General features: G+C 46.2%; 1 protein-coding gene and 1 non-coding gene across 2 annotated transcripts in view; one reads left to right on the top strand and one right to left on the bottom strand.

Annotated features, from left to right (window-relative positions):
- The window catches only part of FRMPD2 (FERM and PDZ domain containing 2), an 81,227-nt gene that overhangs the window by 2,872 nt on the left and 54,462 nt on the right, over nucleotides 1-23,893 (bottom strand). Inside the window, 8 exon segments of the mRNA XM_042908089.1 lie at nucleotides 1,730-2,073; nucleotides 7,108-7,206; nucleotides 9,522-9,736; nucleotides 11,689-11,836; nucleotides 15,250-15,335; nucleotides 16,199-16,292; nucleotides 17,345-17,449; nucleotides 21,212-21,417. Coding sequence (XP_042764023.1) covers nucleotides 1,730-2,073; nucleotides 7,108-7,206; nucleotides 9,522-9,736; nucleotides 11,689-11,836; nucleotides 15,250-15,335; nucleotides 16,199-16,292; nucleotides 17,345-17,449; nucleotides 21,212-21,417 — 1,297 coding nt within the window.
- Nucleotides 18,888-19,006, top strand: LOC122202926. Its single transcript, XR_006194976.1, has one exon. It is a non-coding gene; the product is annotated as a 5S ribosomal RNA (ribosomal RNA).

Below are 23,893 nucleotides of genomic sequence, written 5' to 3' on the forward strand. Positions count from 1 at the left end.
AAAAATGAATAAACCTTAAAAAAAAAAAGAGGTAGCAAGTTCTGCATCCCTGGAAGTATTCAAGCAAAGCAAGCCCCCTACTGCGGGGATATTACACAACAGATTTCACGACGGGATATGAGGTTGGATTAGATCATTTTTTATCGAACAACCCCCAGATTCTGTGACTCCATGAATGAAACAGTGACCAAACTAACAATTAGTAAAAACAAACAAGCCAATTATTAATAGCGGATAACTATATCAGATTACAAGCACATGGCAAGTTAAACCCCAGTATTGTACCTAAACCCACAGTCACCTTATAATCCAATGCTTGCCATTTCCATCCATCACCCTGAACTCTCTGGCAGTAAAACTTTTAAAAATCCAAAAGAGGAGCTTCATGCCTATAAGGAAGTACAGTTCCTTCTATATTTCCTATAAGATAACACTAATAGTTGTCCTTGGATAAACCTTTGTAGATTATTTCCTTTATCATGTGATCAAGTGTATCTATTACTGCCTAGAATGCAATTGTAAGAAACTATAAATACACTTGTATTTATGCATTTTCAGACAATGAAAATGAATTCTACTGGTGAATCGTGCTTGCCCACTCTGTTCTACTTGGCACACTAGTTTTTGTTTGGCGGGTGCAGTATACTTATAAAAATTGTGTCTGGATGCTTTTAGGGAACACATGCCTGGCACCTGTTAGTCACAGATCTCGCCCTGCCTAACTGCATTCATTACACCTGCTGCCTCAGACTTCATGTCACCTATCAGTCCCTACAGACCTGCCCTAGTTAGTCTTCCAGGATGAGCAACAAAAAAGAGCCATTTCATAGCAGTGGGTTTATACAACGTCAAACACAAACCATTGTTCCTCATTATTTGCCTGCTTTGTGCCTATGTATCTAGCTAGCACATGCCCCGAAGTAGTATCTCACCCTTTCTTAGTATTTGTACCTTCTCTCTGCTCCTAACAGGTTCCCCTGCACCTTGACTCTACATGATAAATACCGTCAAATTGAATCAAAGAGAATGTTTTTCAGCAGAACAGGATGGAAAACTGGAAATACTTGTGGGGGATGGGCACAAAATGAAGCCTGAGTTAAAATGGCTATTAATGGGGCACCTGGGTGGCCCAGTTGGTTAAGCATCGACTCTTGACTCTCATGGTTCGTGGGTTCGAGCCCCTCATCGGGCTCTGCGCTGAAGGTGCAGAGCCTACTTGGGAGTCTCTCCCTCCCTCTCTCTCTGCCCCTCCTGCCCCCACCTCTCAAAATAAATAAACGAACTTTTTAAAAGGGGCTATGAAAATGAACGTTTCAGTCTAGTGTTTGAAGACATAGATTTTTTTTAAGCTGGTGTTGACTATAAAGTGTAACATTAGCAATAAAAAATGGTGATGCATACCAGGGACCTTCTTTCTTACCACAATGCTTTAAAAGGCCATGCAGAATGTACCACAAAGGTTTGTGTGCTGGGAAAAAACAGAGGCCTGCCATCCGCAGGCTCCAAGGGTACTAGGGGACCATGGGGTGAGGGTAGCTTTCCCAAAAGCTCACAAACTATGGTTGCAGCCACTCCAAACCTTATGCTTCTTTTTTTCCCACCTCCCCTCCAAAGGCCTAGCAGAGTCCTGGGCCCAGTAAGCATCTGAACACAGTTATTAACTGATTGCAATTTCTAGCAATGAAATGCATACCATTTACAAAGTGTCTGCGAACGTGGTGATTCTTACCTTTCAAGTCCCCTGATATCGCAAACTGAATAGCAGTTTTGCCTCATATCCCTTTCCAAAGAGGTGGCCAATGTGGATGCATCCATTTCTTGCTGAAGTCTGCACAAATGAGGGGGGGAATCCTGAGGACGCATAGAGGAAGTGGCCCAGGGTCTCTCTATGTCCTGGTCCCATTGTGCCTTGCCAGCGGCCTTTTGGAAAGACTCGGGCCTGGGACCCAAGCTTTCCCCTGTGTCTGGGGAGGCACTGTCCCTCTGGCTGTCCTCTTGATCCAGACTCGGGCTCTGCTCAGAGTCAGTGCAAGTTGCCCTGGTGAATTCTTTGTCTGCTGAGAGCACAGGTGTCTATTAAAAGAAATGCTAAGGGTTATTGGATCAATGGTGCACACTAAGCAAAGTCTAAAAAGTGCTTCTTTTAAAAATAACCATTTTTTTTTTTGTGATTGTAGGGCAAAGCAGTTAAAAGATGGACTCTGGGGTCAGTCTCCCACTGTCAGGACCCCAGCTCCCACTGGGCCCGAGATGACCCAAGTAACCATCTCTAAACCCCTTAGCTTCAGGCATTGGAAGCTCTTGATAAATGTAAACATTATTTTTAATAATTTAAAAACTTCAAAAAAACATGGAAGCAGAAGTAACACTGACTCTTTCTCTCACTTTCCAATAAGAAATGAGTTTTGTAAACTCTTGTCTTTATCTGTCCTCATCCATGATGGTTCCTTTTCACAGCCTCATCTCCCTTCCCATCCTGATTCCCTTCCCTAGGTGTCCCCCTCACTTCTCCAAACATTACTTGATTGCTCTCAACTGTTTACATCCCTGTTGGGCCTTTTAGGTTCTGATTTTGATGACACACTGTGCACATTAACACCGTTCAACTTTCTATTGGAGAAAAAAATCTAGACGTCAATGGAAACTATGCATTGTTTATAGCACAACTTTCTGGGTTATCTGACTGTACTGTATTTTCCACTTTGAGCTATTTCATAACTCTGTATAAACAAATTTGTTTTCCTTTGAAATCTCTTTCGAACCAGTTTTAACATCTACCTGGTTCCTTCACTGAATGAGTTAGATAAAATCTTTAACATATATTCATTTTTACATCTATGTGAGAGTCATGATTTTACCTTTTCCTGAAAATTATCTTTTAGCACTTCCGTCCCATGACCTACACCCCTGATGTGACAGAGAACACAGACTTTAGAGCCAGACAGGGCTGAGCTCCCATCCCTGCCCTCACCTGTAACACAGATACTATTACTCTGCCCCCGACAGTGGATATCTCCTCGCCTTGCCGATTGCCCACTCCTCCAAACGAGAGGGGGCTATGTTTCCAAAGCTACACTTTTATTTAATTATAAACCATGAATTCTTATTAGTCTACTGATACACAATGTAAATTATAAGGGATATACCAAAAATTAAAATTTGAAGTGGATGAGATAAGAAATAAATAGTAAGAGCATTTATATTTTCTCTTGTAATGAGACCTCCAAAATCTCATTTTCAACCATTCCTCTCCCGCCAACTCATCATCCCCAGTACTCACTCTATAGCGATCCTTCACCCTCTTCAAGGCTTCCAGTCCATGGTACGTTACCACCACCACTCCACCCTCTTCCTCTGCTAAGATTCCATGGTTCTATCCCATAAACACTCCCTTAAAAACCAAGAAAACCCCGAGTTCCCATTCTGTGTTATGTGCCTCCATTTTGCCTCGATTCAGTGTTATATGCAGGTGCCATATTGTAATTCCAATTCCTAGTGACATTCTATGTGGGCTTTATGCCTGCTTCTGAGCCACTGACTAATGCCAAGCATATGGGCACAGGTGTCAAGTGGGCACTCAAGACTTCTAGATAATCGTTCTCCACTTCCTTTGTGAAGTCAGTTTCCTGTTCTCTCCTATTCTCTCTCCCTCTACTCTATTTCTCATCTCTCTTCTTAACCATCCCCCTGACCTTGCCTCTTACTTGACAGTGAAAATGGGCACATTCAGATAAGAATCCTTCACCTCCCCACAGCAATCAGTCGACCAGCCTGCATCCCTGTCCCAACCTCCTCCAAGCACCAAGCCATTCATTTCTCTGTTCTTTAAATGCGTGCCTGTACTCACTATTTCTGTCAGTGTCTCCCCACTTCTCCTTGCACCCACTCCACCCAGGCCTCTGCCTACATCATTCAACTAAAGGAGCTCTGATCAGGGTCTCCAGTGACCTATGTCTTCTAAAGCCAAAGGACAATTCTCTGTCTTCACCTCACTCTGTCTCCTGGCAACATAACTGGTTTCTCTGTCCTTGAGAGCATCCTTTACTCACTTACTCTACTTGAGTTTCCTTTGAACTCTGCCCTTGCTGGTTTTCCCACCACTCCCAGGCCCCTACTCTTCTGCTGTCTCATTTCTTTTTTTTTTTTTTTAAGTTTATTTAGTTTGAGAGAAAGACAGTGCGAGTGGGGAAAGGGCAGAGAGAGGAGACAGAGAATTCCAAGCAGTGTCCACATCATCAGCGTGGAGCCCAGTGCAGGGCTCAAACTCACAAACTGTGACATCATGACCTGAGCTGAAACCAAGAGTTGGATGCTTAACCGACTGATCCACCCAGGCACCCCTGCTGTCTCATTTCTTTGAATTGGACCTTTCAGTGTTTGGGCAGATCCCATGGCTTACTTCTCTGCACTCTTTCCCAAGGTGATCTCATCCACGTCATGGCTTCAGATAACATTATTTGCTGACAATTCCCAAATCTACCTTTTCCAGCCCTGACCTCATGCCAGGTCTCCATAAACAAATGCCTAATTGACATCTCCCCCTGACTGTTCTATGGCATTTCAGTTCTAGATGCTACTAAGAACTACCACTTCTCTGACGCGTACTTTAAGCTGCATTCTGTAAATACATTCCGTTTTGGCAAGTAGTATCGTCATTCAACCAGTTGTCCAAGGCAAACTTTGCTCTCTTTCCATCTGACCACATCTAAGCCAAAAGTAATCCTTTGGGCTCTACCCCCCAGATGTATCCTACATCTGACTACTTATTATCAACTATTTGCCTCCAACCTGATTCCAAGCTGCATGCAGTATCTTACTTGAATGACTGAGGGCTTCTGTGCTCCAGTCCATCTCCAGCTCAGTGGTCTTTCTAAAGTATAGACCAGACGAGGGTATGCTCCTGCCTAACCCTTCACCCTCAAACCACTTCCAGCCCCGTGGCCTCCCATCGCAGCCAAGATGCAATCCGCACATGGCCAAGACCTATAAGTCCCTACACGATGTGGCCCCTGACTCCCGCTACAGCTTCTCCCCTTCCACGTTCCCCTCCATTACCTGCAGTCCAGGCACACCTGTTACTTTTTGTCCCTCAAACATCCAGGTTCATTCCTTCACACCTGCTATCACTTCTGCTTGGATTGACTTTACTCTAGATTTTGTATGACTGCCTCCTTTCCATGATTACTTTATTCTAGTTATGAACTAAATGCTCCCTTCATTGGTCTTCTATCTGACCTCTGAAGCCACATGAATGAATGAAAATTCCTCTTCCACTTGGCCTTCCAGTCTGAGGAGAGAGAAAGCATGCCTACCATACCTCACTCCAAGCCCTCGCATGGGACTTTTCTGGGTCCTCCTAGATGGATCTATTCTCCAGAACAGAAGGACCATTTTTTCCTGGCATTTCCCAGATACCTCAGCAAAAACACAAGACACAAGCCCTGTGGCCTGATCTTTGTGCATGTGAAGCTTGACCTTCGCACCCTGGTCAGTTTCTCAACACAACTGCTGTACCTACCTTCTTTTCCAAACTGGCAGCTTTCTGATTTCCTTTCCCTGGCAATTTTACACACCAAAGTGTATATCAAATGACCTCTTGGAGTCCAAGAATCAAAAGGGTCACAAAATCCCCTGTGATATCTCTAGTGACTGTCACCCCAGTGATAAGGGACCGATTTTATCCACATCTTATAAATGAAGACTCATGAGACCTAGAGAAGTCAGGCAATTGTCCCAAGGTCCATGCAGCCAGTGAGTGGCAGAACAGGTGCAGGTGATTGCAGGGTACCCACACAGATCCCTCCCCAGGACGAATCCCTCATCTCCCAGCTGCTGGGAATGCTGGGTACTGACAGCTCACAGCTAGCCTTTCCGCAGGAATCATGCTCAACTCAAGGGAGCTGTCTCAGCCAAAGTCAGGTCCCCTCTGGGGCAGCCCCACTCCAGCGCTGGTTGATACAAAATGCAAAGGCACAGGCTCTCTTGCCCTAATTCAAGACGGCTCAGAGGGGCCATCCCAGCTCCAAAGCTCCCTATGGCATGAACACAGGCCCCCGTTGCAGCTGCACACAGTAACTTCCCTGACTGTCCAACCCTTCCTCCCTCACCCTCACAGGGGTGTCCCCAAGAGCTGGCTCCATAAACCTCCTGCACTCAAATCTCTGCTGCAGAGTCTGTGTCCCGGGGACCCCACAAGTGGCATTGCGATCAATTTTATCTGTCAACTTGGCTAGGCCACAGAACCAAGGCACGTGGTCAAACAGGAGTCTGGATGTTTCTGGGAAGGCATTTTTTAGATGAGATTTGCATTTAAATCAGCAGATTTTGAGTAAAGCAGATTACCCTCCATGATGTGGGTCAGCCTCATTCAATCAGTTGAGGGCCTTAGGAAAAAACAACTGAGATCCCCAAGAAAGAAGGAATTCTGCCTCCAGTTTGCCTTGGGATGCACACTGCAACATCAACTCCTCCCTAGGTTACCAGCCTATTCTTCAGAATTTAGACTGCAGCCCCCACAACCACGTGAGCCCATGCCCTAACTGCCCCCCACCTCCAACTACCCATATACCCACACACATACACACCCTGTAGATTCTATTTCTCTGGAGAACCTAATATAGGTATCAAAGCAAAAATTCTGAATTTTCCTGATTTCAATACCTTTTCTTTGCACTAGGCCATACATGTCTAATTCACGCTTTAGGAGGGTGGACATACATCCTGTTCTCCATTTCATTCCTCACAATGGAAATTCTTACCTTCCCTCAGTCTGGTTTTGTATGTATTCCCCTTGATCCTCGTTTCCTCTCTCTGAGGCTTGGGCTGCCAGAGGCCCTGGCTCCAGAATATTCACAGACAAGATCTAAACATGTTACTTCTCTACAGGAAGACCCAAACATTGAAGAGGCAGAGTAGGGAGGGCAAGGAGAAGAGAGAGATAGAACCTCATGAACTTCTCACAGACTGACGTTTGGAGGCCAGCTATTTTCCTGCCCCAGTGGAAGAAAATGGCATTGAACCCTACCTAAAACAAAGTAGGGTTTCTCAGGACCCACCAGACAAGAAAAGGGGTGCTTGAAGGCACCAGCGGGTACCACCCCATCTTACCTGCCACCCCTGGTCTATCTCAGGCAGTGCACCTGGAGGGGGTCGGCAAAGTAGGAGCGTGACTTCCTGTGATGCCCCTCGCAGTAAATGGAGCACCTCCTACGAGAAACCAAAATCTGTGGTTAGATGTGGGAGTGGCATGGCTGTGACAGCTCCTCCTTTGGGCTCCCCACTATCTCTCTGGCACCATCCCCTTGATCTGTTTCTCGCCTCCAGAGAATTCTGGAGAACACTGCTCTGGGCCTGACTTCCTGAAGGGAGAGAAGCCAAAGCCACAGGCCTGAAGTTCCCATGCAGGCAATGCAGACGTGCTGGGCTAGAAGCGGCCAGGGTCTGCCCAGGGTCTTTTCATGGCAGCACCTGCCAATACTGATGCCTTTTCTTCACTGAGAGAATGACTCAAGCAAATAGCTATTCATCACTTCAACCTCCCTTTCCTCTCAGCACCCCCTCATCTCAGGGGCCATCAGTCATGTACGCTCCGCCACCCCAATCTCTAAAGCTTGCCCCTTGGCCCCAAGCTTCGCTCCACTGCTCAGCTCGGCGTTCAGAACCTCTCACCTGTGAAATTGCAGTGCCTTCTTCTCTGCTCCCTGCCTCCTCCAGTGTCACCCACCTCCCTTCCTCCACATTGTTCAAGAGAGCTCTTTCCAAGCACAGATATAACCAGCTCCTTCTCCTGCTGAGCTCCCCCTCTGGCTCACCTCACACTCAACGAGCTCTGCAGCCCAGCACGCAGGACCCGTTCTCACCTGCCTCTCGCCCCCACTCTCTCTCCCACCTGTCCCCTCTGCTCCCATATCCTAAGCTCCCACCGTGCTGAGCCTCTCCCTCCAACCCACTCTCTCAGAGCCCAGGGTGCCTTGACAGCTCCTGTTTCTTATCTAGGCCAGGATTTCTCAGCCTCTCGGCATTACTGACATCTTAGTCTGGATAACTCTGCTGTGGGGCTGTCCTGTTATGGTAGGATGTTGAGCAGCATCTCTGGTCCCTGCCCACTAGATGCCAGTGGGCACCCCCCAGTTGTGACAACCACAAACATACGTGGATTTTTTGCCAAATGTCCCCTGAAAGGTAGTATCATCCCCACTGGAGAACGGCTAATCTGGACGCCACATAATACCCGCCCCCCCCCCCCCCCCCTTGGCGACAATGGACTTCCACAGAATGTGTTTCTTCCCTCCCTGGTTCCCCGGGGCAAGCAGCTTTGTCTCTCATGACACTTTTTTCCACAGTCGGGTCTGTTTTCTTGCTTGTCCACCTCACTGCGAGCTCTGAGACCACGTGTATGGCCCGCCTCTGTGTCTTTAGTTCCCCAGAGAGCTGCTGACCCAGCACTGGTTCTCTCAAAACAGTTGGCTCCCACACTAGATAGATGAAGGTATCACCACCCAAACATACGTTGTCCCGAGGATTCCCCACCTCTCACCACCCGGTCCAGAGTGACTAATCCACCTTGCTCTGTGCTCTGGAGGTGGGCCTGTGCAGACTGCAGCCACGATTCTTGTTGGGCTCAGCCAATGGGAGCATGGGCGGGGATCAGAGACAGGAGGAGAGGGAGGTACTTCCTGTTGGGCTCAGCCAATGGGAACATGGGCAGGATCAGCGGCAGAAGAGAAGGGAGGTGGATGTCTGTTTTTCTGTCTTCCTCTCCATGGGGTTGTGCAGAATGGCTGGGTCTGCCACCTAATATCACAGCTCATGTCACCACGTCCACTTCACCAGCTCTCTCAGTTTCCCGGGTTGTATAATTGCTCCTTCCCATATGCCTTTGGACTTGAGAGGGGTGGACAGGGAAACTGCACCCATTGTTCCCAGCCCCAGGGCTCTATACTCTCCCTTGAGCTTCTTAACAACCAGCTCACACCTTTATTAAACTCTCCTCAAGTGACTCAATTTCCGGCCAGGACCCTGACTGATATGCATAATACTTCATTGAGATTTTGTGCATATGCATAATATTTCATTGAGATTAAGAGAAGTGTCCACTTTTCACTCTCTCTCTTCTTTTAATTACATTTTTGATCACATACAGGACAACCAATGCAACACGACACATCAAAAACTGTAAATTTAAAAGAGAAATGTGAGGAAGGGCAGAAAAGGACCTACTGTAATCTCTTCAGCCCATATATCCCCCTTCTGGAATTTTAGGTGTTCTTTAGCCAGCACAGAGCCAGGGTTTTATCTTCACTTCCATTATAAACCTAATTAAAAGCAAGGCTTACTCAAGGTCAGATATTTAAGAACTGAGACAGAAAATTAAATGTGAGAATGTTCCACTAATTGCTCTCTTTATCTGATCCAGGCCCCTGGTGTGACTTTCGAGAGCCCAGGGTATTCCTTATGTTAGGTGGGCCTGAAAGAAACATGGGTGGTGTCAGTGTTGCACACAGGGCCAGATGGTCTCCTACCTGGAAGACGAGGCCTTCTGTGGGCCTTCCATTCACCGCCAGGATAATGTCACCAACTGCAATGGCCCCGTTCTCCTCAGCCGGCTGCCCTGGGAAAAGCCTCTTAATTCTCACCAGATCATTCTTGAGATGGCTGCAGCTCTCTCTCTCCATCTGCATGAAGCTGAATCCCAAGCCACTGGCATTCTTTTTCAGAGTGACTTCAAACTTAGGACCTGTATTGTGGGATGCGAACAAGATAAATCTGACAGCAGATTACGAACGAAACTGACCAGCCTTAAAATGCAAACTGTCAAGCAGGCAAGAATTATTTCTGCTTTACACAAAAAGATTTCATTTTGCTAATTTTTATGACAGAGTCCGTTACACTTAGATCCATTAGATCAGTGCTGTCCAATGGAAACAAGGTGAGGTGCAAATGCAAATGACGAACCATGTATGTAATTTCAGTTCTCGAACAGCTACATTTTAAAAGTAAGATGGGGCACCTGGGTGGCTCAGGCCCTTAAGTGTCCGACTCTTGATGTCAGGTCAGGTCATGATCTTACGGTTCGTGAGTTTGAGCCCCGCACTAACAATGCAGAGCCTGCTTAGGATTCTCTGTCTCCCTTTCTCTCGCTGTCCCTCCTCCACCTCTCTCTTTGCCCCTCTCCCACTTACACTCGCTCTCCCTCTCTTTCTCAAAATAAATAAGCTTAAAAAAAAGTAAGAAGAAATAGGTAAAAATAAACTTAATCATATAGTATACTTAACCCAATATATCTACAATATTACCATTTCAACATGTAATCAATATGAAAAAATATTAGTGAGAGATTTTGCATCCTTCTTATGAACTAAGTCTTCAAAAACTGAATATGTGTTTTATCAATTTGGATTGGCTATATTTCAAGTACTCAATAGCCACACGTGGCAAGTAGCTACCATATTGGACAAAGCAATTCTAGATAATCAGCAAAGTTTATATGTAAAGATATAGTTTATAGACAGACATAATATGCCCATATTGTTTAGTAAAACGTATATCATATATATTCCTACTACTCCTTTAGAACCTCAATCACTTTTAGCACACTTGAAACAAAATTTTGATCACTAGACCATGGAGAAAATTATGGTAAACTCTGTGGAAATTTTTTAGCTGCTGTTTTGTTCAGCCATGTGGATGGACCATAAGACAAAACAGCTACCTCTGGGCACCAAAGAGGGACACAGCCTCAGGAACCTCCATAGTCTAACAGCAAAAGAGGTCTCTGGGTCTCTCCTGGTCTGCCTTCAACTCAGTTGGCAATCGATCAATAGGACAGAGCACTGGCTGGTAAACCTTAATTTGGGGCAAGAATGAAAGCATCTAACGCTTTTAGGTTCAGGTGTATTGTGCGACCAACTTCACCATCACTGCCATTAGGCCCCTCCCCTCATCTGATAGTCAGTTTGTCAAAGGGCCTCATTTGAGTGAACAGAGGAGCAATGAAAAAGGAAACAGACTCATCTTATGCATACGTGTCCCCCTCCACCCAACCCCATCACTCACTATGGCTACCTTATATTCAACCTGACTTACACCTTCAGGAAAATCTCTATAAAGGGATTGAAAAATGGCTAAGCTCCAAATCATGAAATACAAAAGAAATACATGTTTTCCTAGCAGGAAACAAAGTCACCAGGGAAGTGCAAAGAGGCCACCTCTCAGAAGATATGCAAATGATGTCCCTGCAAACCTATGGAGGTTTACGGTTTGAAATGATGCTAATAGCAAGGTTAGATTTCTGAGCACCTTCCTCTCCCAGCCTGCCTCATCATTCCCCAGATCTTTTGTTACAAATATCTTGGCTGGAATGTGGAGACCTGGTCAGGAAATGCATGACCCTTTCATTCCAATTTCATTCCTACATATTTACACACAAGCATTCGGGCAGCTGATCAAGAAACCTCAGAAAACTTGGGGAGAATTATGCCTAGCAATTGTTTGGGGACAATATATTTTTTTTTCCCAGAAACATATTCCATCAGATTGGCTTCCACTGCATCCGAAAGCCAGCCACATTGTGCTCACTGTCCTTTGAGAACCCAGAGGAAGCCTTCCTGCTCTCTCTTTTGAGTTGAGAATTCAAAGGCAGCACAGGATGACATAACAATAGTAACACTCAATTCTCTCTTCTCTCACCATCTGTCGCTGAGACACAGCTCGCAGGCCTGCCGGGCAAGGCTGTTGCCAAGGAAACAGCCGTGCATCCGTCTGCCATCCTGCCATTAACAGAAGGACACTGCTGTGTGGTCCTGGGGCCTCTTCTCTCTAAGACCAGTCTTGCAACCTAGAAGATGGGTGGACAAGCTCAGTTTACACTTCATATAGCCACCAGGAGGCTCTCCCTTCGCCCTGCAATTGCTTCTTAATTTTCTGATACTTCCACCAGCCGCTTCGTTTGAATCTCAAATGAAAATCTTCAATCTAGCCTCCTTGTTAGGATCCAGAGCCATATTTTCAAGTGCCTGTTAGACAAATGTTCCTGGAGGTAACACATGTACCTCCATTTCTGTGCATTCAAGGCCACATTCATCTTCTTCCTCTCTCACATCCTCACTACCCTCTCCCCATACTGCCTAAAACATTCCTCCCCCCGCACCTGCTTTCTCAGAACATGGAACCATCCCTCAATTAATTCCTAGAGGCCACACTTGCAGTGATCCAGCTTGCCCCCTTCTGCCCTCCAAATGTCCATCTGCTTTCTAAGACTTGCCTGTTCACCATCAGAAACATCTCCCCCCAGGGCTCTCCCTCCCCCATTTCCTCCCCTATTGCCAAAGCCCAGCTGGACTGTGGCAAAGCTCCAGCTAACTTGGCTTCCTGGACCCTATCTTCTCTTCCTCAGTCCATTCTGCCCTTGGCTACCCGTGGATTGATCTAAGACACAAACTGAACATGTAACACTTTTTTTTTTAACTTACACCCAAGTTAGCATATAGTGCAACAATGATTTCAGGAGTAGATTCCTTAATGCCCCTTCCCCATTTAGCCCAACCCCCCTCCCACAACCCCTCCAGCAACCCTCAGTTTGTTCTCTATATTTAAGAGTCTTTTATGTTTTGTCCCCCTCCCTGTTTTTATATTATTTTTGCTTCCCTTCCCTTATGTTCAGCTGTTTTATATATTAAATTCCTCATATGAGTAAAGTCATATGATATTTATCTTTCTCTGACTGACTAATTTTGCTTAGCATAAGACCCTCCAGTTCCAACCACTTGGTTGCAAATGGCAAGATTTCATGCTTTTTGATTGCCCCGTAATACTCCATTGTGTAGATATACCACATCTTCTTTATCCATTCATCCATCGATGGACATTTGGACTCTTTCCATACTTTGGCTATTGCGGACAGCACTGCTATAAACATTGGGGTGCATGTGCCCCTTCGAAACAGCACACCTGTATCCCTTGGATAAATACCTAGTAGTCCAATTGCTGGGTGGTAGGGTAGTTCTATTTTTAGTTTTTTGAGGAACTTCCATGCTGTTTTCCAGAGTGGCTGCACCAGTTTGCATTCCCACCAGCAGTGTGCAACACTCTTGATCAAAAGATATTTGAAAATGACATATTGGATAAAGGGCAGGTATCCAAAATCTATAAAGAACTCACCAAACTCCACACCCAAAAAACAAATAATCCAGTGAAGAAATGGGCAGAAAACATGAATAGACACTTCTCTAAAGAAGACATCCAGATGGCCAACAGGCACATGAAAAGATGCTCAACATCACACCTCACCAGGGAAATACAAATCAAAACCACAATGAGATACCACCTTACACCTGTCAGAATGGCTAACATTAACAACTCAGGCAACAACAGATGTTGGCAAGGATGCGGAAAAAGAGGATCTCTTTTGCATTGTTGGTGGGAATGAAAACTGGTGCAGCCGCTCTGGAAAACAGTGTGGAGGTTCCTCAAAAAATGAAAAATAGATCTACCCTATGACCCAGCAATAGCACTGCTAGGAATTTACCCAAGAGATACAGGAGTGCTGATGCATAAGGGCACTTGTATCCCAATGTTTATAGCAGCACTCTCAGCAATAGCCAAATTGTGGAAAGAGCCTAAATGTCTATCAACTGATGAATGGATAAAGAAATTGTGGTTTATATACACAATGGAATACTACGTGGCAATGAGAAAGAATGAAATATGGCCTTTTGTAGCAACGTGGATGGAACTGGAGAGTGTTATGCAAAGTGAAATAAGTTATACAGAGAAAGACGGATATCATATGTTTTCACTCCTCTGTGGATCCTGAGAAACTTAACAGAAGACTATGGGGGAAGGGAAGGAAAAAAAAAAAAAGGTTAGAGAGGAACGGAGCCAAACCATAAGAGACTCTTAAAAACTGAGAATAAATTGAGGGTTGATGGGGGGTGGGAGGGAGGGGAGGGTGGGTGATGGGTATTGAGGAGGGCACCTGCTGGGATGAGCACTGGGTGTTGTACGGAAACCAATTTGACAATAAATTTCATATTTAAAAAACAAAAGTTTCCAATGATTCCCATCACCTAGAGTCCAAACCCCTAGCAGGGTATCCTCAACCTCTGCCAATCTGGCCTCCCTTTTCTTTCTGGTTTGATTTCCCATCCTTCCTCCCGACACACTCTTTACTCTTGTTACACAAAGCATATTTCAGGAACCAGTGGCTGGACATCACCTGGAAGCTTTTTAGAAATGCCAAGTTTCCATTCAGGGACCTTGGCCCTGCTAACATTCCTTCTGCTGCCATTGTCATTCAGCACCAAGCCCGTGATCCCAGAGTGACAATTCTTACCTGTTATCGCTGCCAGCAAGATGCCAGCAGCAAGCAAGTACCTTTTCTAATCACGTTCATTAGAAAAAGTCTAACGGAGAGTACTAATAAATTATGACTCTGTTCTCAAGTTAGGTCAACCAAGGTCACCAGCATAAGTTAATTGCACTACAAACCAGAAGACTGCTTTGGGAAAAGAAGCAAGCAGGGGCCCTTCTGCTCCCTCAGTTTGCCAGAAGGGCCCACAAGAGTCCTTCCTCTCTCTGCCAACTCCCCAGTTACTTAGAGGGCAACGCCAGCTCTGTGGCTTACACACTGAGACATGTAAAGTCTCCCACCTTCAGGACGAGAACTGAACACAGCATGGTAACATCCACATGCTGTTTGGGCGCTGCATAGAATAACGGCTTCATGCCTTCGGCTCAGGGTGTCTTGAATTTCTACTTCACTGGGAAAAGAATCCCAGGACAATGTGGCCTGAATTTACCCAGGGTGATGGGAATAGCATGAACTGGGAAGAGGGTGCCTACAAGTGCAAAGGCCAGCTGGTGACAGGTCCTGAGAGCCGATGGAAGCACTGGTCAGCTCAGGCTGGAGCGGAGAGTGTGAGAGGGCAGCCAGAGCGAGGCGCAAGAAGTCACTCCAGCACATCAGCTCTGTTAAGCTCTCTGATTCTAGAATCTCAGCAAGGGAAAAGCAAGTTTTTCAAGGGTCTTTGCAGGGGTGAGGTATTCCGCTTGGGAAATCTTTCTGCTTCCTCCTGGCTTTCACATCACCATAGAAAAGTGAAGAAGTGAAAGAGAACAAAAAGACAAAGAAGAAAGTCTTGTTTGGTTTCCTGCCTGTCCGCCTCCCACCCAGAAGCAACTGCAGCTTCTGATGTTGTCCAGGAAAGCTCTGGAAGGAAGAAGAACAGCTCCCAATAATGGTGCACTCACCTGCCCAGAACCCTTGAGGCACTGCACAGCCTGCTTGTGGGTGAGGCCACACAGACTCACTCCATCCACCTGCAGGAGCCGGTCACCTGGGAGGGGGACAGATGTCATGTCTCTGAGCTCCCGAGGCTGCAGGAAGCACTCCTCTGGGAGGCCCTTGCCCAGCACCCTTCCATGCAGCCTCAAGGAGGGACAGGAAGCTGAGCTGTGAGGAGCCCAGATAGGTCCTGGCTGCCAGCCACCTCTCTGGACATCTTTATAGATCAATGATACAGAAATCTTTCTATTATTGGCTCACAGAGAGGTTGAGCCAACTCTGTAGAGCCATATCCTTCCTCCTGTTTTCCTCCGAAACCATTTTTGAAAGTATTTTCAAGTCACTTAGGGATTGTATTTATATCCCGAGGATGTTTTTTATCTCAAAACAGGTCAGAAAGACCTGGTTGATGCCAGAGACACAGGAATTCTAGAGAAATTAGAAATAACTAAGATCCGAGGTGCCCTTTCTAGCTCAACTGGCCATTTTGGAGAGCAATAAAAGTCACCCCCTTGCTTCAGTGTAGTGACTGTGAGGAAGGCCAGAGAGGAGGCTTGCCAGTGTCCTCCCTGGATACAAAAAAGTGGGGTCACCAATGCATGCTCTGTCCTCCATGGGAAGCACTACTTTCTCCCATGAAGGCCAGCAGCAATGGGCTTATTTAAAATCTCATATTTTAAAATCACCTTTTGCTTCCCAATGTGCCACTACAAACATTTGATCCCCTTGTTAACTTATCATGCAGGTGGAACAGGTTAAATCAACCCCTTTCCCAGGTGAGGAAACCAGGACCTGGAGAGGCCATCATTTGCACAAAGTCTAGGGAGGGAGTGAGGCAAGGCCTGGAGGCTGTACCCCCCAGGCCAGGGCCCATCACACAACTCAATGCAGTTCCCAACATACTCTGTCCCTTACCCCGCAGGATCTGCCCTTCCTTGGCAGCTGGCCCTCCAGGAACTATGGATTTCACGTAGATACCCCCATAAGGCACGCTTGTGTTAATGCCACCCTGCAAAACACAATGAAAAATTCACCACCTGTCTGCCCCCTCCTGAAAGAGCCTCCCCAACCTCCCTAAGAGATTCCCCCATCTGCCTGACACTCTATCCCAATACCTCATTTCCATGTGACAACGTCTTATATACTCACTTGTTCGTCCAGACTACATTATTCGCTGTGCGGCAAGGTTAGATGCCCAAAAGGACATGAGGGAGCTGTGCCCCACACCCAGCCCAGCACTGACCCATGGCAGGTGTTCAGAAATTGAAGTCACATCAACGCACCACATCATCTCTCCATAAGTAGCAAACAGCATTCATGGATGCAGGCACAGGCCCAAAGGCAGGCCTGACACATCCTGTGTGCTTGAGTTTTGATTTGTAGGTAGAAACTTAGAATTAACTACACAGTGTTCTATAACTTACGTTTGTTTTTCTAACTTAACAATAGATCGCGAACATCCCTACAGGTCACGAGATGAAGATCTAAGTTTATCTTTTCTTCTGATTTCTTCACACACGTATCCAGCAGTGGGAGTATATCATTTTTGTGCAGTGTTTTTTTTTTCCCCTTCCCTCCTCCAGGGTCTGCAGATAGAGCTTAGAAGCCAGTGCAAAGTGATCACCCTGGACCCCACTCTGGCCAAGATGACTCTGTTCTGTCCTTGGAAGCGGGAGCACCAAGCTTCACCGTGACGCTGCTCTGGATAACCATGGGTCACCCTCACTCACCTTCAGCTTATGTCCCTGCAACCCCACTCTGCTGCCCCTTCCTGGTTGTACAGCATGACCACAGAGTCAGGACCCCATCACCCAATCCCACCCGCACTGCTTGGAGTGCCTGATCATCCTAAATCTGCCCTGCATCTCCCAGTTTGTCTTTGAACTCCTAGCCCCACCCCAACAGAGGCCCCAATGACTTTCTTGGCTCACCACTTCTCATGTGCTTCTTGTACCCAGGACCACATTATCAGAGGTTGCTATATGAGTGGAATTCCCACCAAGGCTACAGATGAACATCTTTTCAACCGTGTACTTCCCGAGCTTGCCTAATAATTCTTACAGTCACGCTGAATCCAAGTGTCCCATCTTCTTTAACCAGTTCCACAAAGTAGATTTCACTGGCATTGATTTCTGAAGGTGGTGGAGGACAAGACGAACCAGCATCCTGCCCCTAAAGAACACAAAAATAAAGAAGGCATGAAGGCACTTGCCCGAAGTAAGCCGACAGCACCTCTCAGCTCTCACCAGGATTACGCACCAAAAGAAGCATGAATTTCAGCTTCAACAGGGATCATTTCCAGCTTTACCAGATCTTCCCTACATGACCTTGGCCCAGTCCCTTGGTCTCTCCAGCCTTGGTTTCTCAATCCACAGAACTGGCAGGAGAGATCCCCTTCTCACTGTGACTATGAATCACACCCAGCACATAGCAGGGCTCAATAAATATAGGTTCCCTCCTGTTTCCACTCAAGATGCAAATATCATTTTGAGAACTAAAGCCATCTAGGCACTTTCTGGTAGCTTCACGCATGACCCCAGCTAAGCGATGTTGGATACCAGATATACAGTAGCTTCTTGAACAGAAAAAACCTCAGGGGAAACTCCGATCATCCCTAGCAAGAGTAGCTGCACTGGAGCTCTACTTAACAGTGGTTGAATGCCTGAGGAAAGGTCAGAAGACAAGAATTATCTACCACGTGCCAGGGATTTAACTCCATACTATGACAACTATCGTGTGTGATTTGTTTGGTCATTCATCCAGTCATGTAACAACGTTAATTGAGCACCAATTATGTGTCAGGCATTGTGCAAGTTGAGGGGACAGCAGTGATAATACGGACCTGCCCCTACTGAACTACTGTTTAGTAGGGGAGAAACTTTTAATGAACTGTACCCACGGGTGGAGATAGAGCCACGGGCTAGAAGCCCAGACTTCTGTCGTGTCTGCCCCCTTTACTTAGCTGCTTTTGGTTCACCATATTGGAAAATACCATTAATACCATAGGAAAATAAACAGGCTGAAGTAAGCTAGAAAATTATCAGTCCAACAGAGGAGGTTCCAAAGAGACCGGCATAAAACAGACAAAACTCCAATTGTTCCAGAGACAGTCCACCCTACAGAGTCTGGCAAGATGTTTTGTCCAAACTTCAAAATCCAAAAAGTAAAGCAGCCACTAAGGGTGAAGTCCAAAGCAAGAGTGTAAACCCCACTAGGCCACTGAAAGTTACCTGCGTGCAAAACTGGCCTTGTGGCCCAGAAGAGCCTGTCTTGCACAGGTTCCATAGCCTGTACCATGGTCAGCTGTGGCCTTGGAACACCATCACTCCTGTCAACTGCTCACCAAAAACTAACTCACAGGTTTGCAGCCTCAGAGGCCCCAACCTGAATCCCTCTTGGCCCTGCTTCCTGCCAAGGAGGACCTTCTGAAGTACAGCCCTATGGTGAAAGCTTCTGCTCTACAGTCCCACTTCGCGGATTCAAATCCCAACTCTACCACTCACTCCCTGAGAGACCTCGAGCATATTCCTTTCCTCTCGTGCCTCAGGTGCCACACCTATAAAAAGGGTTGATGATAATAATTATCTCATAAGCTTGTAATGGCATCTACGGCCATACCACCCTGAACGCGCCCTATCTCATCTGATCTTGGAAGCTAAGCAGGGTTGGGCCTGGTTAGTACTTGGATGGGAGACCACCTGGGAATACTGGGTGCTGTAGGTTTTTGCCTTTGGCCTTTGGCCTCCTTTACCTCTCCTTTGGCACCCTCCCTCCCCAGGGAGCATGGCTCCGGCCAAGCTTATGTGATATAAAACATATAGGTGCTCAGGATCCTGCCTGACACATGGTTAATCACTCCATAAATGTCCGCTGTTAAGATTATCCTCATACTGACCCCTTATCCCTGCTCTTCATGGGGTGCACTGTCCAGCTGAGGCACCATGACTGATTAGGAAGGAGCTAACATTCCTGGAGCCCTACTGCGAGGCAGATCCCGGGCACTTCTGTCCCCACAGCTCTGTGGATAGACATTACCTCTACTCATAAAGGATAAAAATGAGATGGAGAGAAGTGGGATAACTTGTCTGTGTGAACCAGACTCCCAGCAAGAAAGCAAAGGTGTACAGGCTCAACCTGGGCCATGGATGAGAGCCTGCGTGAGGCCTGCTTTCAGAGGTAGTGGCATTTAAAGAAACCAGCAAGGAGGGCTAAGGACACTGGGGCCAGAAACAGTAGGGTCTCTTACTTTCTCTGAGCCTGAGAAGCAAGAGGAGGGAATGAGTGATGGAATCTACAGAGTAGTTCTATGGTGAAGAGCACCTCATACAGGCTGTGCTTTCAGAAGAGGGACGAGGCCAACCTGAGCACAGGCAGGGTGACAATATTGCCCCCACCCACCCCCAACTACTGGCTCAACCAGGGTATAAAACAATAGCATATACATATATTGGTCTTTCTTCGCTTCCTGGCACAGAGCTCCTTCTACCCTTGTAATTTCTTAAGTCTTAGGAGACTGGGAGAATCTTTTATACTAATTTTTGGTCTTTGACCCCAGTTCCTGACACAAAGCTCTCAAATCCCTTGGAATTTCTTGAGTAATCGTCTTTTGTTCTAAGAGGGCAGCTCTCGGTGGGTTTCTGGATAGCTTCAGGATGGGGGCTAGTTACCAGAAAGACCAAGCCATGATTAGAAGCTTGGAACTTCCACCTCATTCCACCCTCCATCCATTGGGGGGCGGGGGGGAGGGTGAGAGGAGCTGGAGATTGAGCTAATGATCCACCATGCCTGTGTGATAAAGTCTCCATAAAAATACCAAAAGCATGTATGTGCTGGAAGGATGGCATACCTCAACCCCACGAGGACAGAAGGTCCTGTTTTCAGGACCCTTCCAGGCCTTGGCTTATGCACCTCTTCACTGGCTGTTCACTTGCACCCTTTCAAACATTCTCTGTAATAAATTGGTAATACCAAGAAAACTGTTTTCTTGGGTTTCATGAACTGCTCTAGGCAATTATCAAACCCAAGGGGGAGACATGGGAACCTCCAATTTGTAGCCAAATTTGGACAGAAGTGTGGGTAACCTGTGGATCTACTACTTGTGATTGGCTTCCCAGATGGAGGCAGTCTTGTGGGACTGAGTCCAATCCCACAAAACCTGTGGGACCTGGTGCTAACTCCACTCAGTTACTGCCAGAATTGCTTCTGGTGAGAAACCCACACAACAGTGTCGTAAGTGTGATGTCGTAAGTGGGGTCCTGGTGTGAGAGTAAAGGAAAGCAGAGAATTTTTTCTAGACACAGGGCCTCTCCTGGGCACAGCCAATGAGTGGAGAGAAGGCTGACATCGTCTCTGAGCATCAGCTTCGTGAGGCCCAGAGCAGAAGGGAGAAAGTTCTGGAGGGCAAAAGGAGACCTTTCTACCAAGTGTCCAAGGAGACACAGCTCAAGGCGGTGGCACTGGGACTGAAGCTCATAGCCCTCTGTATCCCAAAGGTGGCTTGTCTTCTTCCTCCCTGGCATTGTCAAGAGCAAAGCCATTGAGTTGGATCTCGAGGGACAACTAGAGGCCAAGAATTACGGAATGCCTGATTGTCCATACATGGCCCTTGGTAGCAGTCAATGTTATTACCAGTAACAATTATAATCAGTGACTGAGGACACTGAAGGTTCAAAGACTGAGCCCTACAGCCCGGGAACGGCCCAGGCATGGCTTTGCCTTTTCCCCTTTATGTTCTTCTCCATAGCCATGCAATGCAGCCATTTATTTCCATTTTGCAGATGAGAAAGCTGAGGGTCAGAGGGAGTAAGTAAATTCTATCTAGCTAACATGGCAAAAAAAGAGCAAAGAAGGAATTTGGAGCCAGGACTATTGGAGTCCACACTGTTCTCTTTTCTCCAAATTCTAGAGAGTGAACCAAGGGATGATTACCATTAATGACAGAGGGGAAAGCTAAGGCCTCACCCTGGGCAGTAAGCTCTGAGTCTGAGCCATTTCTAGTTCTTCAGTATTTTTCTCCTGGTCCTGTGCGCATGATGAAAAACTTCCCAGGTGCCCGTTGCTTGGGCTGTCTGTAGAGAAGACCCCAGAATTGGCTGGGCTATTCTTTTCCTCACTTGGGGTATTTCCACAAATACCTATGAAAACAAGCCAAGAAGTCAACAGCTTGGAAAGGCTGGCATTTCAGTGGCATCATGCTACATGGGGTACAGTATTTTCCTTCAATGACAGAGAGACCTTTTATAGCTGCTGGGAACGATGTCAGTTTAGCACCTCGGAAAGGATGATGCATTTAGAATAGAGGAAGGGAAGATTCTGAGTGTGATTTAAAAACCTAAGTAGAGGTTTGTGACCCAACTATGAAAATATGGGAGCAAATGGAGAGTTAATAATGCCAGCTCCACCTTATTAATTTATTGCCATGTGATGAGCAATACATCAACACACACATAAGCACACATATGTATACACACACACACACACACACACACACACATCTTTTCGACATATCCACCAGGATGGTGTTATCCCAGTTCAAATATGAGAAAGCAGAGTCAAAAGGATTAAGTAGCTTGCCCAGGATCCCACAGCAAGCATGTGGTGGTGCTCTTAAACTCAGCCTCTTCCAGAGATCCCGCTGAGCATGCCTGTAATCACCATGTGATCCAAAGACTAACATGTTAGGTCTTTTGGGGAAGATTTGGTAATAACAAGATGGCGGACTCCTTGTGGGTGAAGGCTAGGCAACTAATTCGTATTTACCCCATGTCTGACCCTTGACCTGGCACAAAACAGGGGAAAGAACATGAGGTCAGGAATCAATAGACAAAATCTTGGGCAAGGTACCTAACATTTCTGGACCTCAAATTCCTTATTAGTTAAAATATAGATAGTATCAACTACCTTTTGGGGTTGGTAGGGCTTAGAAGTTATATATGTAGAGAGATCTTTCATATAGACAGAGAGAGATGAAGAGAAATTAGTTAAGTACATGCTAGAGCCTCAATAAATGTATTTACTATTTTTTTTAATGTTTATTTATTTATTTAGTTAGTTAGTTAGTTAGTTATTGAGAGAGGAAGTGCAAGTGTGTGCAGGGGAAGGGCAGAAAGAGAAGGAGAGAAGGAATCCCAAGCCAGCTCCACACTGTCAACATGGAGCCTGACCCAGGGCTCGATCCCATGATGGTGAGATCATGATCTGAGCCCAAATCAAAAGTCTGATGCTTAACCCACTGAGCCACCCAGGCACCCCAATGTGTTTACTATTAATATGTTAATATTAGCTGCTTAACAAATAAATGTGGGAGGAAGGTATACTAGTCTGACTTTTTTTAGATCTGTATATATAAACACACAAGTAGGTTTACTTTTGATACAGACTCATTAGCACACAGGGAAGTACCCAAACTCACACATTGAATGAACTGTAATTTAATGAATTAGATTGGAAGTTATTCGAGCATAAAAGTATTCAGTAGGGAATGGTGGCGCCATTGTTCTTTAATGCCTTATCCCTAACCATTTCATTCACAGATTCTATTGTCATTGTCCTCTGGCAATGTTGTAAGCATCTGTTCATTTTCTTCCACACACTCCATGCGAGATGAGGACAGGATTTATGATTGAAATAAAAAATTAAGCTATATAACGTTAGCCTGCCTAACGGAAATACAAGCTAGGAGACCTTCTGCGGAAATTAAAACTCAATCTGTCGTAGAGAGCGATGACTCCCATGATGGGAACGTTATCTGTCTTGTCCTTGACCTCGGGTCCAGAGCACCTGCCCCCAACAGCAGCCTAACCACAGACAAATGCACAGCAGTCAAGGGGTGCCTGGGTGGCTCAGTCGGTTGAGCATCCAACTCTTGATTTTGGCTCAGGTCATGATCTCGAGGTTTGTGGGATCAAGCCCCATGTTGGGCTCCGTGCTGACAGCATGGAGCTTGCTTAAGATTCTCTCTCTCTCTCTCTCTCTCAAAAAAAAAAAAAAAAAAAAAGAAAGAAAGAAAGAAAGAAAAGAAAAGAAAAAGAAAAAGAAAGAAAGAAAACTTTAAAAAAATGCACAGCAGTGAAGCCTTGGCAGCTGTGTGAGGAACGCCAACTGTGGTGATTCACACTTATCAACAGGTAACTGGGGCCCTAAGATGGAAAGACATGTAATTCACAGGCATTATGGGAAGGCTGATGTCCAAAATTCTAGTGTGAAACTGTGGTCTGAGCCTCACAGACTCTGGGGGCCAACTGCTGACACCTCCCATCCCAATAGCCAGCCTTGAACGATGCCGAACCGATCCCAACCCAGCTGCATCGTTTCCTGACAAAAAAAAAAAAAGGATGGTTCGGTTCCTCCTTTCTGTCCTAGTCCTGTGCAAAATGTGGAAGGGAATGAAAGGAAGCCTAAACTAGGATGTGAAGAACAGGGACAGTGCTGGGAAATCCAGCAGACAGTGTGAACCGGGGCTGGTGTCTCACAAGTGCTGGGGCCGAGCCCCCAAGTCAGCTCCAAACACAGGGTAGAAAGCAAATGGCTGATGCTCCAGCTTTGCTGCCACCTCCCATCCCCTGTGGCTTCTGTCCAGTGGCAGCTACCACACCTGGGAAAACCATCTGG

The sequence above is a fragment of the Panthera leo genome, chromosome D2, assembly GCF_018350215.1.
Source record: "Panthera leo isolate Ple1 chromosome D2, P.leo_Ple1_pat1.1, whole genome shotgun sequence".
Lineage (NCBI taxonomy): Eukaryota > Metazoa > Chordata > Mammalia > Carnivora > Felidae > Panthera > Panthera leo.